Source organism: Poecilia reticulata, chromosome 9 (assembly GCF_904066995.2).
Source record: "Poecilia reticulata chromosome 9, P_reticulata-male-v2, whole genome shotgun sequence".
NCBI lineage: Eukaryota > Metazoa > Chordata > Actinopteri > Cyprinodontiformes > Poeciliidae > Poecilia > Poecilia reticulata.
The window spans coordinates 3,696,634-3,710,909 of NC_088838.1; the positions used below are offsets into that span (position 1 = coordinate 3,696,634).

At 38.6% G+C, this 14,276-nt stretch overlaps 2 protein-coding genes across 3 annotated transcripts; one reads left to right on the forward strand and one right to left on the reverse strand.

Annotated features, from left to right (window-relative positions):
• Positions 1-156: 156 nt before the first annotated feature.
• Positions 157-7,530, reverse strand: imp4 (IMP U3 small nucleolar ribonucleoprotein 4). Its single transcript, XM_008417341.2, has 9 exons — positions 7,406-7,530; positions 5,990-6,098; positions 5,782-5,865; positions 5,586-5,695; positions 3,692-3,824; positions 1,947-2,101; positions 1,767-1,861; positions 1,610-1,683; positions 157-533 (listed from the first exon to the last, which is right to left on the reverse strand). Exons 1-9 carry the CDS (start codon positions 7,406-7,408, stop codon positions 421-423), a joined length of 876 nt encoding a protein of 291 aa, XP_008415563.1. The 5' UTR covers positions 7,409-7,530; the 3' UTR covers positions 157-420.
• Positions 7,531-8,349: 819 nt separating this feature from the next.
• LOC145552991 (uncharacterized) lies at positions 8,350-13,346 on the forward strand. Of its 2 annotated transcripts, none has more exons than XM_081611257.1 (5): positions 8,350-8,748; positions 9,025-9,312; positions 11,026-11,115; positions 12,566-12,588; positions 12,679-13,346. In XM_081611257.1, the coding sequence occupies exons 1-5, from the start codon at positions 8,712-8,714 to the stop codon at positions 12,775-12,777; spliced, it is 537 nt and encodes a 178-aa protein (XP_081467383.1). In that variant the 5' UTR covers positions 8,350-8,711; the 3' UTR covers positions 12,778-13,346. The 2 variants fall into 2 exon arrangements, with proteins under 2 accessions (XP_081467383.1, XP_081467382.1); XM_081611256.1 differs by having other exon boundaries at positions 8,355-8,748; positions 12,676-13,346.
• The last annotated feature ends 930 nt before the right edge of the window (positions 13,347-14,276 follow it).

Here is a 14,276-nt window from a genome sequence, read left to right on the forward strand (position 1 = left end):
GGTGCTGTCAGTGGATTACTGACACTACTCATTTTAGAGCGCAAGATATCAAGGTAGGCATATGCCATTACATTTTAACAATAATAAAATGATTAAATAATTATTTTAATAAACGTAGTTATTTTCCCATCACAGGTCAAATAAAACAAGACGACACAAATGATACATATTTTATTTAGAAAAGGAATAAATGCAAAGTACAAACCACAAAGGATCTAACCAAACGGGATGCCTGAAAGAAATGCTCAATTTAACGGAGCTTTCAATATATATGACAAAAATCTATAACTGATGGTCATGTCTTTACTTATATCAGATTGCTCTAACAAAGTATGAATCATAATATTCTAAACCCAAAATGGAACTGAAGATCCGTGAAGATGGTGTAGCCGGTTCATTCATTCATTCATGTCTCTGGTCTCACTGCACGCTGAGGAACTTCCTTTTCTTAGCTGTGTGTGTGTAGGGGTGATGACGCCACTCGACCTCTGCTGTGCTCTCGTTCTCCAGGGTACCTAGCTTGATCATGTACACTAAACAGATAAAGAGATGAACTTGTAACAATACTGTTTCTACAGGCTGGGAGCAATTAAAGTGTGTGAAATTGAGCATTAAAATGTGACAAAAATGCCAGAACAGAAGAAAGCCATAAAGAGGAAATCATTTTCACCGTACCGTATCCTGCCCCCGTAAGAAAGAAATAATGACCCTTTTTAGGATTTCCTTCCAGTGATTTACATTCTGGATCATTTTCCATTAATTCTGGTCTGGATGTTCAGATGTTTTATTAAAGACAATAACAGTCCAATTAATGCTAAAGTTATGGTAGCACAAAAACAATCTGGTAAATATTAGGGATGTTCTGTCCAAATGAGTGGCCATTGTTAACATTAGCCCCTAAAACCCAGAAAAACCCAAAGGAACAGAGAGCTGGCAAAACCTTTCACAACCCATTTAACCATTCCAGCTTTTCATCACTTTACAATAACAGTCTTCAATGTATTTCCTTGGGATTTTATGTAATAGACCAACACAATAGGGGATATTTGTGAGGAAAATGATGCCTGAAAACCTGAAAAGTGTGGCTTGTACTTGTTTTCAGCTTCCTTGTTCAGTACTTTGCATGTTCTCCTTTTCCTTTGGGAAAGAGTTTGATTTTTGAGAGCATCTGAACACATCAGTTTTCAAACTGTGCTGCAGTTTGTTGATTTGAATTAGGCCTGTGTTTTGCCTAGGCCATTCTAACTCAAGGATATGCTCTGATCTAAACGAGAGGTGTCCAAACATTTTGTCAAAATGACACGCTAAGGAGATACTTACTAGAACTAGTTTTGTCCTTATTTATTCTTGACGGAGCTCTGTGAGATGTTCAACATTTGGGAAACGGTTTTACAATCTAATTCTGCTTTAAACGTCTCCACTGTTTTCTCCCTGAGAGAGAAGATTTAGCTCTAGTTTAACATGAAGCCATTTAGCTGAACTAGTCAGATATTTTATTGAGACCTTAGGAGATAGTGTGGAGTTTCAAAGAATGCTGGTGTATCTGCTAAAAACCAGCTAACCGGTACTGTTTGCTGTTTCTGCATCAGACTCAGCCACCAATACTTACATTTCATTTCAAACCGGGGTCCTACTTCTGTCAGCTCTACGTTCTTGTGGTCGGTTTTCTTATAGGTGTGATGCCTGAAAGAAAAGAAAAAACTCTGATTTGTCTATTTATTTATTTGCTGTATTTTACTTTCCATAATGTTTTCCATGGCACTGACCTGAAAGAGATAAAGTCCTCCTGGTTGGCGAAGGTGATGACACGCCTGCTGTCGTCTTTGGGGACTGGGAACAGATACTTCAAGATATTCGACACCTGCACAAGAACAATTAATTAGTTTTATGCACAAACAAGAGATGTAAGACAATATCCCCAAAGTCTGCACACACTCGGCGCTCACCCTTTTGCCGAGGCGTGAGGTGAAGTTGTGAAAAATGAGGTGGGGGTAGGCCTCAGACATGGTGCCAATGTTGGGAACATCGTGCCTCATCACCACATTGTAGAGCGTGAAATAAGCTGTGGGTCCAAACGGTAGGTGGCAAATAACCAGGCCATCTGTAACCATACAGGAACATCCAGCAGATCCATCAGATGTCAGTCATATAACACAAGTCTCTCTAATAGATGCAGACATGCTGAGTTAAACAAGAAATATTGTGTATTGTAGCATCCTGAAAATAGTTAATCTGCTAAACACTTAAACACAGCGTGGGTCGGCCATCAGGCGCTCTGGGATATTTCCCGGCGGCCTGACCTGCTCAGGACAGCTGAGTTCAGGTCTCTTTTAACAATTCCTGCAGGTGACTGGGATAGTTTCTGCCTGGTTGAAACTCCCACAGACTGCAGTTTCAATGTGGAAAAGACAGATCCATCCTGGACCCCTCCTGTCATGTTCCGAGGCTGTCAGTCACAGCAGTGTAGACACACATCAGGTTGCGAACTGGTGTTATGCCGAGAAGAGCGTGCCTGGATGCCCTGCCGCGGAAACGTGTATCGCTCAAAACAACCACATATTATTAAGAAGAGATTCAAATATGACCCACAGGGTAGCTTAAAAAATATATGTAACATGAACTTATTTTTAGTCCATGAACGCCCTGAAAAGATTTTTGTTTTCTGGCAAATTGACTTAAAGTAGGAAAGTTTTGACATGTTTTATCTAGACACATTTTAGTCATATGCCTAAAGCTCTGCTGTCACAGTCCGGTTTTCTCTACCATCATTTCAGCATCACATAACATCCAATCGGTTAAACGCTGGTAAGGATGCAAATAGGACACAGAATATATTTACATGTTGATGGTAAAATACACAAGTTGGTTATCTGTAGGTCTTTATAATAAATATATCAACTAACATAAGGACAGAATTCAGTTTCACTAGATTTTTTTCATTGTCCATCATTTTGACTGATGGCGTCAAAAATATCTAGTCAATTTATATATTAAAATAAAATATGCCGTGATATTAATGACATATTTAATTTAATTTTCATTTGGTTTAATTAAAATTCAAAAAGATGAACAGAGAATCCACATCGTGTCATCACACATCAAGCAGATGAATAAATGTCTTTTTTTTTTCAAACACTGACAAAAACCACTGGCTGTGGCCCAGTAACCACGTATGACTGAATATGAACTCCGGTCCTACTCCTTCATCTTGGTAAGCATGGACCTCAATAGCACACCTGCTTCTAATCAAATGTCTCAGGGTTTTTATGTTGTTCTGGAGATCAGAATTACAAACAGCACTTCAGCCAAAGTTTCAAAATCAGGGAACATTTCTCCAACAGAAGTGATCAGAAGCTGATAAGACTCTCTGAACGCTGGTTCAGCTGCACCAGATGAGCTCTAAAGTCTCCATAACTTTAGAGCACAGATAATGCTAGATCTGTGCATTATTCAAAAGATTAGCTACTCAAAAAGCATGAATTTCTGTCCCTCCACAGCAGACACTTGGGGGGCACACAGCAAATTTCAGGAGTTGTGTTAGCAGGATGCTTTCCATCATTGACCATTTTTTGTTTCGTTTTAAAACAGTGACAGAAAAATCTGAAGGACTTTATTCATTATTAGTTCCAGGTTCACTTGGTTAAAACAACAGGAAGCATCTAGGAACAAAGGCTAATGTCAGCCTGCCTACCTGGCTGTCCTCTGGTTTCATGTACAATGACCAGGTCTGATACGTTGTTGGCTTTACAGGCCCGCACCAGCGCCGCCACATCATGGTTTCCTCTGTTCATCCGCTGGGCTCCAGGAAACATCAGCTTTACCTCCTACAGACAGCATGGAGGGATGTTACTCACTGATCTCTGCAACATTTCACACTTTACAGAAAGCTACAATCGCACTGAGGTCAGTCAGTCTTCTGTCGATATCTGTTCTGTCAAACCTCACAATGCAACACACAGCACCTTGCAAAAGCATTCGACTGGAAATGTTCAGTTTGAAAGTAGCAAGTATTTCCATGCATCTGCTAGAAAATTAAAATGTCCTGAAAAAGTATTTAGACATGTTCACCTTTCACATTTTGCCACATTACAAACACATTTGTGATAAACAAATTCAATTCAGTTTGTTAGTGCCAATTCACAACAAATGTCGTCTCGAGGCTCTTAATCATTTCACTCCAATTACACGCATTCCACCTGATCCCAGTTATCAAACGGTACAGTAAACTCAGTTTGTTATTCAAAGTAGTTTGCAAAGTTTCTACCTAAAGAAAGAGATAATTATTGGTGGGATTATATTCACAGAGACAATCAGAGCCTGAGCGAGTTCAGGATTGGAGAAAAACTGCTGCTGCAAAGAGCTGCCTGCTGAAGGCACAACACTAATGCACACCAGACAAATCACATCAGTCAAATACACAGCTTGTGGTTGTCATGTGACAAAATATGGAAACAGTTCATAAAGCATACATATCCAGAAATCCACATTTTACATCCCTCTATAAATAACATGCAATAAACTAATCAATTAATCGAATAATACAGATACGTCATAATCCATTTTAATTATGGTTTTGGTTGTGTGTGCTCCCAAACAACAACTCCCGTCATTCGCTGTTGAAAAATGAAATAAAAAGGTTTTTATAAACTTTTATTTCTTATGGTTTGGTTGTCGTGTTTTATTTTGGATATTGAAAATATCCTCCAGTTCCAGTTTTCATGGTTTTTAAACAAATTAAAGTTTATTAGTTTATGAGAGGGTGAACTTGCATTATTATGTAATTATCACTATATTACATAAAAATGGTCTCAAAACAACAACACAGTAATTTATCACAATAACACTTTAGTACAGTGATTAATCATGAGTAATGTATATGCTTGACTTTGTAAGCTTAAAATGTAAAAATGCTAATTTTTCAAAAAATGTTTAAGGAAATGTCTCAATCCAAACATTTCAGTTTTCATATTCAGGAAGGTTTAAATGAAGTCATTTTGCTTAAGCACAATTTAGAAATGTTAACTACAAACTAGTTGTGCTTCAGAGGACGGATAATTCATCATTCGCTCATACTACGTTGGTTTTATCCAACAGTTTTTTTTTTTAATTTTCAATAATTCTTTTGGCACTAAGAATTTATTTGGCCTGGGTGCTGACTTAACCAAAGTGTGGATCAAGGGCGCAGAGGGGGCGGGGCTAAAGACCAGTCCCTAGAATCAGAACACACTACGCACTTGAACCCTTCAGTGGAAACGCACATTTAAAGGACACAAAGGTGTCCTTTAAGCGTACTGGGACCGGGCCTAAATAACCCTCTGTGAGAGAGACTGTTAGGTCAAAATAGGTAATGTGATTAATCTGCATTATGTAATAGTAATGCGTTAAACTTTTTAGATTAATTGTATGCATTAATGTTGACTGCCCTAATAATAAATCAACTACAGATGCCAGAGCGCAAGGCTGTCACCTCAGCACTGCATGATGGGAATCAGCATGCAGAGCTGCCTGCAGGGAGAGGCAGACAGTAATGATCACAGTGTGTTTACATGTGCTCTACATCATCTAATCTGAAACCACATCAGCACCTTGGCAAACATTTTGAGTCTGGAGCTCGGGTCTCTGGACGTGGTCACCATCAGTTTGGGGTCCTCCACTCCGGCCCATTTATACTCGTCGTCCATGTGAGAGCTGACGCCTGAACGCAAAAAAGCCGACGGTTACATGAGCTGAGAGGGACACGGGGAGGAACACAGCGAACAGTCAGCTTCCAGCCTCACTTACCTTCTGCCCCTTCGTCATCGTACTCCACCAGCTTTTGCAGCCCCAGGGCTTCTCTGCGGACGTCGGGCGGAAGGGGAGAGTTTTCTGTGGTCAAGAACAAATAAATACCTGTGTTACAGGGATATTTGTGGTTGGACAGCTCCTAGTGTTAACCACTCATGCAAAATGCATGAGGAAAAAGGCGATCTGTGTTGTCGTGCTGCCTCACTGTCGAGTGCGTCCTTCAGCTTCAGTTTCTTCTCCTCTATCGTTTGGAGCCGGTCCTCCTGGGCCTTCCTGTACAGGTACTCCCGCCTCAGCCTCACCTCTCGACGGAGCTGCCTCACCGTCACACAGCAGGAAAACACAGAAAAGCAGACAGAGCTTTTCAGACTCAAGTCACACACTCCTACTAAGGACATGGTTTTCCCACTATTCCCACAGTAAAATTCAAACACTTTCAAGGTTAGTTTTCAAAATTTTCCAGCACCACACTTTAGAGATAAAAGCAATACAAATGAACTAAAAAAAAAGCATTAATATATCATGTATTACTGCCTTTAATGTCTTGTAAAAAATATTGCACATTCTACAGCAGGGACAAAGTAAACTAAAATAAAACCCATTTTTATGTTTTGAAATGTCCATTACATACACTGTATACAACTGACTGGTCTGAGAACAAAACAAACACTAATTTAAGAAAAAATACCCCAATTTAATAACTTTGTTTATTGCTTAAAATATAAACCAACCTTGAAATTATTTCAATTACACAGACCAATTAGTCAGTAAGCCATTAGGAACAATCAGCATTTATTATATTGGAACAAATCGCGTTAAGGTAAAAATATCTAAAAAATATTCTCACTAAGTTTTCTGGCATTTAGCAAATGGAAATAATTTGTATCATTCTAACTGACCTTAAACAAGAAATGTCTGTTGTAATGTAACTTCAGATGGTGACAGATTAATTCAGCATTTAGACAATATGACATAATAAAGTGAGGAAATACAAATTTCAGTTTTTTCTTGTGATGTGAATAATACATTAATCAACAACCATACTTTTCCATACTGCACAGGCACCCTGAACACCAGCCAACTAAACCACTTTCATAAAGCACAGCCTGGGACAGAAAAGCAGCAGGAGACTGGGCCTTGTGGACAGGGCAGGAAGTGGTGGGTCAGCTGGGGAGACACTGAAGCAGATCTACCAGTTTGCGGGGGGAAAGCAACAACACGGAAAAACAGACAGAGGCTGTGGTGAAAAGAGCAAGAAGCAAAAAACATTCAGAATGGTGAGAACAGATCATAGAACAAGAGGGGAAACGCAGGAAAAGTTAGAAACAGATATAGGATGAAACAAGCAGCACTTGTTTCAGTTCCTGTCCTGTTTTAACCTAAACTTTATAATTCCACAGGTCATCGTACGGACGTTTTAAATGTTGATCTCTAGCCCATTTAAAGCCTCTGAACCCTGGCAGTGTTTATGGAGAGCTGTATCCTCCTGCCTTCAGCTCCAAGCACCAGGGAGGCTACAGACTCTAAAGCCAACCATGTCAAGGCGGTCCCAAAGCGGCCGTCATTATCAGCTCAAACTGCGACAATTTCCTAATAAAAGCCAATGTTGTTTTTAACTCACCATGATGCTGGCTGCTAGCTTCCAGGCTCCACAAACTCACGTGGGGAAGAAAAAGCTCCCAAACAACAACTCGCGTCATTCGCTGAAGAAACAGCCAATGAAAACCGTCGGTACTGACTTTGGCTAGCTTTTCAAAATAAGAGTCTGAAATGAGTATCCACTGTGAAGGTATACTGTAGGGCCGCTGCTGTTTGTTTCGCATACATCATTCTAACTTAAATGGATTATCTGCTATGCTTAATCCATTTTCTACTACGGGGATCTGTAACCTGCAGTTCTGGGGTCACATGTATCTACTTCAGATCTTCAGAATGGCTCTATTAAAAAGAAAACTTTGTTTAAAAATAATAAAGAACTTGTCTTAAGGATAAATGTAATAAAAAGATTACTTTTAGATAACAAGATCAAACAAATAGAACAAAGTCTGACTTAAAAAAAATGCTATCTATTTATAGGTCTTTCAGGTTTTGCAGTTTTAGACACATTTCATTTAGCTGACCCAGGGCCAAAAATGGCTCTCCGGATTGAAAAGACTAACCTTTGCCTTAGAAAGACGTTTTGTCTTCATTGCACATTCGCTGTAAGATAAAGTGGGGTTTAGAATCCAGTAAAATAAAAAATAAAAAAATAAAAAATTTATTAGGAGGTTAATTACAGTTTGATAATCCTAATCTAACATATTTCATATCACCCCAAACCAAATGGGATTTGAACTGAAATAGTCTAGTTTGGGTTTAATACAAAATTTTAAAAAATGTGTATGTAATTAAACTCAATCAATTAATATATAATTGGAGATTTATGTATATTAATAATTCATGAAAAAATCTCAACTGCATACGGAAGTAAACTGATATGCAAAAGCTAAATGAAACAAAACGGTTTGTTAAGATGAACAAACAGAAGGAACACACAAATAACAGATGGTTGGTACAAAGCGAGGGCAGGATGATAAACAGGTGAGTTGACCTGGAACCTCAGCGGGTCACTTCTGACACCAGAATAAGAATCACAACGAGCAAAAGAAAAGAAAAGAATGCCCATCGAAAATGAGGACGTCTCATTCCAAAATTGAGAAGAAAAAAAAAGAGCTTTCTTTTAAAAATGGGGGGCCAAATACAAAATCTACTGAGACTTTTAGCTGTGTTGCAGTAATCATCCAATCAGCATGTAGGCTATAGATAGGAACCTCTGTGTGGTTAGACATTTCCTGAAGCTTGGGCACATTTTTTAAGACTCCTCTTCCGGTAAACATTGCCTTTTTATTTTATTCGATGTAAGTGCAGCTTTGCTCGGTGTTTGGAAAATGCATTCTTTAATCCTGGTATTCCTTTTGGCAATAGGTAAGTTTCCAAAAATATGCAATGCTGATTTAAATCTCAATCTCACGAATTAATGCTATAGTTCAACTGCAGAGCTTCATACGTCTTTACTGTGCTACGTTTCTGACTGAAACAGCTTGAAGAGTGTATACAACTTATTCATTCAGAGCATTTATAGATATCATTTTGTTGTCAAAACCACTTTCTTCACTTTTAAAAATTTAGTTTAGTGAATTGTAAAACTTTTTTACATGGTCGAGTTGTTTTGGTTTGGTATATTTCCAAATGTTCATGCAGGTGGCAATGAAGCAGTGTTCTGGCAGAGGCTCACATGTCCCTATGAAGCCCAGCAGCAGAACCTGCTGCGGGTCTGGTGCCGGCAGAGCTCTGCAGAGTGCTGCACAGGCCTCACCTTCAGCAACAGCTCCCAGTTGGCTGATGGAGGCAAGCTGAGGGTGACCCAGGACCTGCACTCCTTCACCGTGGAGCTGCTGGAGCTGAGCTACACAGGGGGGGTGTACTGGTGCGGCCTACTGAGCAGAAACGACACCATCATCAAGCTGGCTGAAGGATATTTTCATAGCTGTAAGTAAAAACAGCGTCTCGACAGCCAATGAAAGCCCAACTATGATTGTTGCGTTTGTTTTAGTTGCTGTAGGCGACAATCTGGTGAAAGATAACTTCCAGTTAGTTCACTGTAATGATAATTTTTAGAAGCCTGCTAAGTTGGGCTGAACCAATACATTTTTTTCACTTCCGGCACCGATACAGATATCGATACTGAGCCGATACAGAAAAACAGCTGAACTGACTTTAGACGTTTTTCTTTTTTTTAAACAGACATAAATGTAGTGATTTTCAAATGTGTTTGGTAACTTTGCACCAGCACTGCACACTAAAACACACAAACTGCTTCAGAAGGTTGAGCAAACATGTACAACCAACTGTAATCTCTTCAGTCAGTGCAATAGAACAGTAAATGTAAAATAAATGATGAAGAAAATGAAACTGATGAAAACAATAGGTTGACTAACTTGGTCAAACAGAAAAATAAACTGCAACAAACCTTCTTTCAAATGGTTCAGAAAGTGCAATTAGGAATTCTAAATATAATGTAAAATATATAGGAAAGCATCATCTCACACAAAGCATAGAATTGGACTGAATAGATCTGCCCTTATGGATCAGTCACATATAGTTCCACCAGGTGTTTGCTAATTGCTTCTGGCTAGTCTGAAGGAGCTGAGTGGGGGAGCTGCTCTGTGAGGCGGAAGCTCTGAAACTTGGAAACTGAGGAGGAGCTGTACCTTGAAGGCAGAGCTAAGTCCACCCAGCCATTTTGTACAACTGAACGGTTGCCATAGAGCAGTGGTTCTTAACCACGTAACCACCACTTAACCACAACCCCTGGGGTTCGTTGAGTCGGTCTCAGGGGTTCGGCGGAGCCTCTGCCGCGGAGGTAAAGACAAACTTGTGTAAAGTCGTGATGACGCCCCGCTTTGCCATCACTTGCTGTAGAGGATCACGTTACATTGCTTAGCCAATCAGAGCTGTGGAGGAGCCCTGATTGAAGGAGCTCCACTCAGCATGGATTTGAACTTGTGTCTTTAATTACTTCAGCAAAGCTCACAGTTTTTACCAAATTCTGTAGCTTTCGGTGAACTTCTAAATCTGCTCCTTAGTCGCATCTTTTCGGGATTCCTACTGCCTCTAGTGGCATGGAGGATGGTAACACAATTAATATAATTACATTACTAAATCAGAATACGGCAAAGTCATTATTATTTATTATTAATTTTTCATTCTCTTAAGAATGTAGAGCAAATGAAATGACCTAAAGACCTTAAAGTGGTTTCAGTTTCTCTCGATGGCCAACCTGTTGAAACTGTGGCAGATTTTAAATACCTTGGGTTGTTCCTGGACAGTCAGCTCAACTTTACTGAAAACACTGATTATATTTCGAAGAACTGTTCTCAGAGACTCTACCTTTTAAGAAGACTTAGTGATCTTGGGGTCACCCATATATCTTGAATTTGGAAAAAAATATATATTTTAGTTATCACTACAGAAGGGTTCAGTGAATGCGCATATGAAACTGGTGGGTTCGGTACCTCAAAAAAGTTTAAGAACCACTGCCATAAAGATTAAAGAATTTCTTAAATAAGCATGTAAGTACCAAGACACCAGCATAAAGTGACTGTGGCAGATTTACACCCACTTTTTCTTTTATTGAAGATGCATAAGTTGATGAAATATGACCACTGTAAGCTGATCTCCATTAATTTGCCTTCACTGCAGCCTCAGCTGCTTTCATCTGGAGTTTTACTCGCTGGATGCTGCTGCCTCTGCTGCCCATAGCAACCATATGTGCTCATGTCTGCACCACAAGTAAGCTGTTCCTGTTTTTATCTTTTTACTTTACCGACAATGTGGTTCACTCAGGGGTGGAAAGTAACTGGTTACATTCACCTGCACTACAGTAACCAAGAACAACTTGTCTGTACTTTGTGCTTTTGAAAGTTGTTTATGGAGCTAAAAATTTTACTTTGACTTTAACTTGAGTTTGTTTTGAATAAAATACTTTACTCAGTTACATTTAAAATAACTCCCGCTAACGAATAAAATAATCATAATAAAAACAACAGAAAAAAATAGCATTTATTGTTCTGCTGGGTTAATAATCAGATTCCATGTTGTATCATTTGGAAGACAAAAGAGCTGGAAAAACACATTGAACGTAGTTTAAGTTACTCTGAGAAAAAAAAAAACCTCACTGTACTTAAGGGACCAGTTTCTAAGTATTAGAAAGACATCAGCTTTATCATATGATGTCAACTAGTTTGGTTTATGTTCAATGCTATGACCATGTGAACATCCTGAATTATATTTTAACAACTGATGTAACTTGTTTCAGTTATATCTGGTGCTTGTGATTCCAATCTGTATTGGCGACCACGTGCTTAGTTTGGAGTCAGTTATTTAAAAGTATTAGACAGGAAGAAGAGTGGACATATTGGACAGTTATGATGGTCAGAAATGCCAGATGGCCAGGCTGACAGAAGATGCTAGGTATTTGTGTATTTAAATACACAGAACTCTCAAATATTCATGATGATGTGCTATCATGTGTTGTATTTTGTCAAATTTTTATTTAACCTTTATTTTACCAGGATAAAAAAAAGTCATTAAGATTAAAAATCTGTTTTTCAAGTGAGTCCTGGCCAAGACGCATCAACAAATACAACACAGAAAAATACAGTTAGAAGAAAATGTTACGCTATAAACAGCAGCTCCGTGTCACAGAATCAACCTCTAAATATTTTAGTTTAAATTTAAGAGCACTAAATGAGACGTGTTACATTTTTATTTATAAAGGTTCTTCTTTAATTAAACAGCTTGAGACCTGTATGTTCTTATTTCCTTTCTGAAATCCTCAGGCAGAACTTTCTTCTGCTCATGAAAAAGCTACTTTTACTTAAAAGTATAATTTTAATGATGTACTTTTTATTTTGGAGTAACATTTTACACCGGTAACTTTTACTTGGGTACATTGTTTTTGTACGCTTTCCTGCTCTGGTTTCACAGCAGCCAGACGTTCATACAATCAGAAGCTCAATGTCAGCTGTTATTAAAAACTATCACCAAGATTATGGACTTTAAAACACTGGAGTCATATGATGTTTTATTTGTAAACTTTCATTTCTTTTCCTTCTTTTTTTGGGTTTTTCCAAGTATTCATTGGAGGATTCCAGTCAAACAGTGTCATTTAGTTGCATGCAATTTGTTTTATAATAGAATAAATGAATTTGATCAAATAAACAGTTATTTTTCTTCACAGTGAAAGCAAACCAGTGCCTTAAGGTAAGCGACTGCTCGTTTCTCACTTAGCATTCTGGAATCATAGAATCCTAAAATCTTGGGATTTAGTTTTCCGTTTTCCTTCCTCAGCAGGATGAGCCGTTTGATGACGTAGCGGCGGGCGGAGCGCTCGCCGACCCACTCTATGAGAGTCCAGATTCTCAGAATGAGAGAAATTCATCAGGGATTTAACGCTATCACTCGACACATTTTCTACCAACACCACAAAAAAAAAAAAAAAAAAAGAAAAGAGAAAAAAATCCATAATTTTCTTTTTTATGAAGAAATAAGTTTGCATTTATTGGACAAACCAAACATAGGCAAACTCACACATAGTGTAAAGATGGAACATGTCATGGAGTGAAAAATAAATGAAGAATTTCATCCCATATAAACAGCCTCCTGAAACCAGCTTTCTAAAGTGCATATCATTCTCTGGAATGTTATTACTTTAGTAAACAGAACAGGACAGAAATAAGTCTCTGGATTTCAGCAGGACTGTTTCCAAAAGAGTGTACATGATTTTGGAATGAAGCTCCTCATGTATATTTATATATATATATCTATTTACTTTATACATTCTTTTCTTGCTGTACATTTAAGTCTCATGCTTTGCTTGAAACTTTTATCAGCATTTATCCTCAAACAAGAGATGAAAAAAGCACACAGTATTCAGGATAATGCTGCATAGTGTCACCTTTGGAATAAAACAGATTTTTGTAAACCAGCAAATTGGAACCGTTCTGTGTGTGTATGAGAGATAAAGAGCTGATATCCATCAGATGTAAAAACACGCATCGGTTCTGGATGAGATGTGTTTTCTCCATCTATTAGAAGCAGGTGAGCTGAGGCTTTCAGACAGAATGACACCATGTGGGGACTAAAGCAGCTCTGGTTTCTCTCCTTAAAGCTGCAGTATGTAACTTTTAGAAAGAATATGTTTTTTAAATATATCTGTTGAAACTGCTGTCATTTTGTGACGGTTTGTTATGAGAGAATCTGTGGATGGATCTCATTCACCTCCTAAGTTACTGTTGCCATCTGAAGAAATGCACCACTCCTGACCTAAAACAACCAATCAGAGTCAGGAGGAGGGGCTTAGCACTGTCAATCAACCACATGTGCTAATGGTGGCGAAAGAACAGAAAAACTGTTTATCTGCCGTCATTGGTGGCTATACAAACGAGCCTGAGCATTCACAACAGGATATACTATACAGCACAGAGTGATTGACAGCGCTAAGACCCTCCTCCTGGTTCTGATTGATTGTTTCTGGTTAGTGCTGGGAGAAGACAGAGGAGATCCATCTTTTCACAGATTGTCTAACATTGTGACAGTTTCAACAAATTTGTATGTAACTTTTTCTAAAAGTTACATACTGCAGCTTTAAAAAGCAATTTAAGTAAACAGCTGACTGTTACAGGTGAAAGGTCATAGAAGTAGACAAGCTCTGAGCCACACAGAGAGCTGCATGATGGGTCTGACTGGACAGTCTGGACACACAAAACCACACCAGGAGAAACCAAGACATTTTTGCAACAAAACATAATAAAGGACACAACAGAACAACAACAAAAAGAAAACCCGGACGTGGTACAATTACAGAGGAATATTCATATCAATCCTTCTACAACCAAAAACAAATGTAAAGATTCACTCCAATCTGATGACAGGCTTCCAGGATGCAGGAC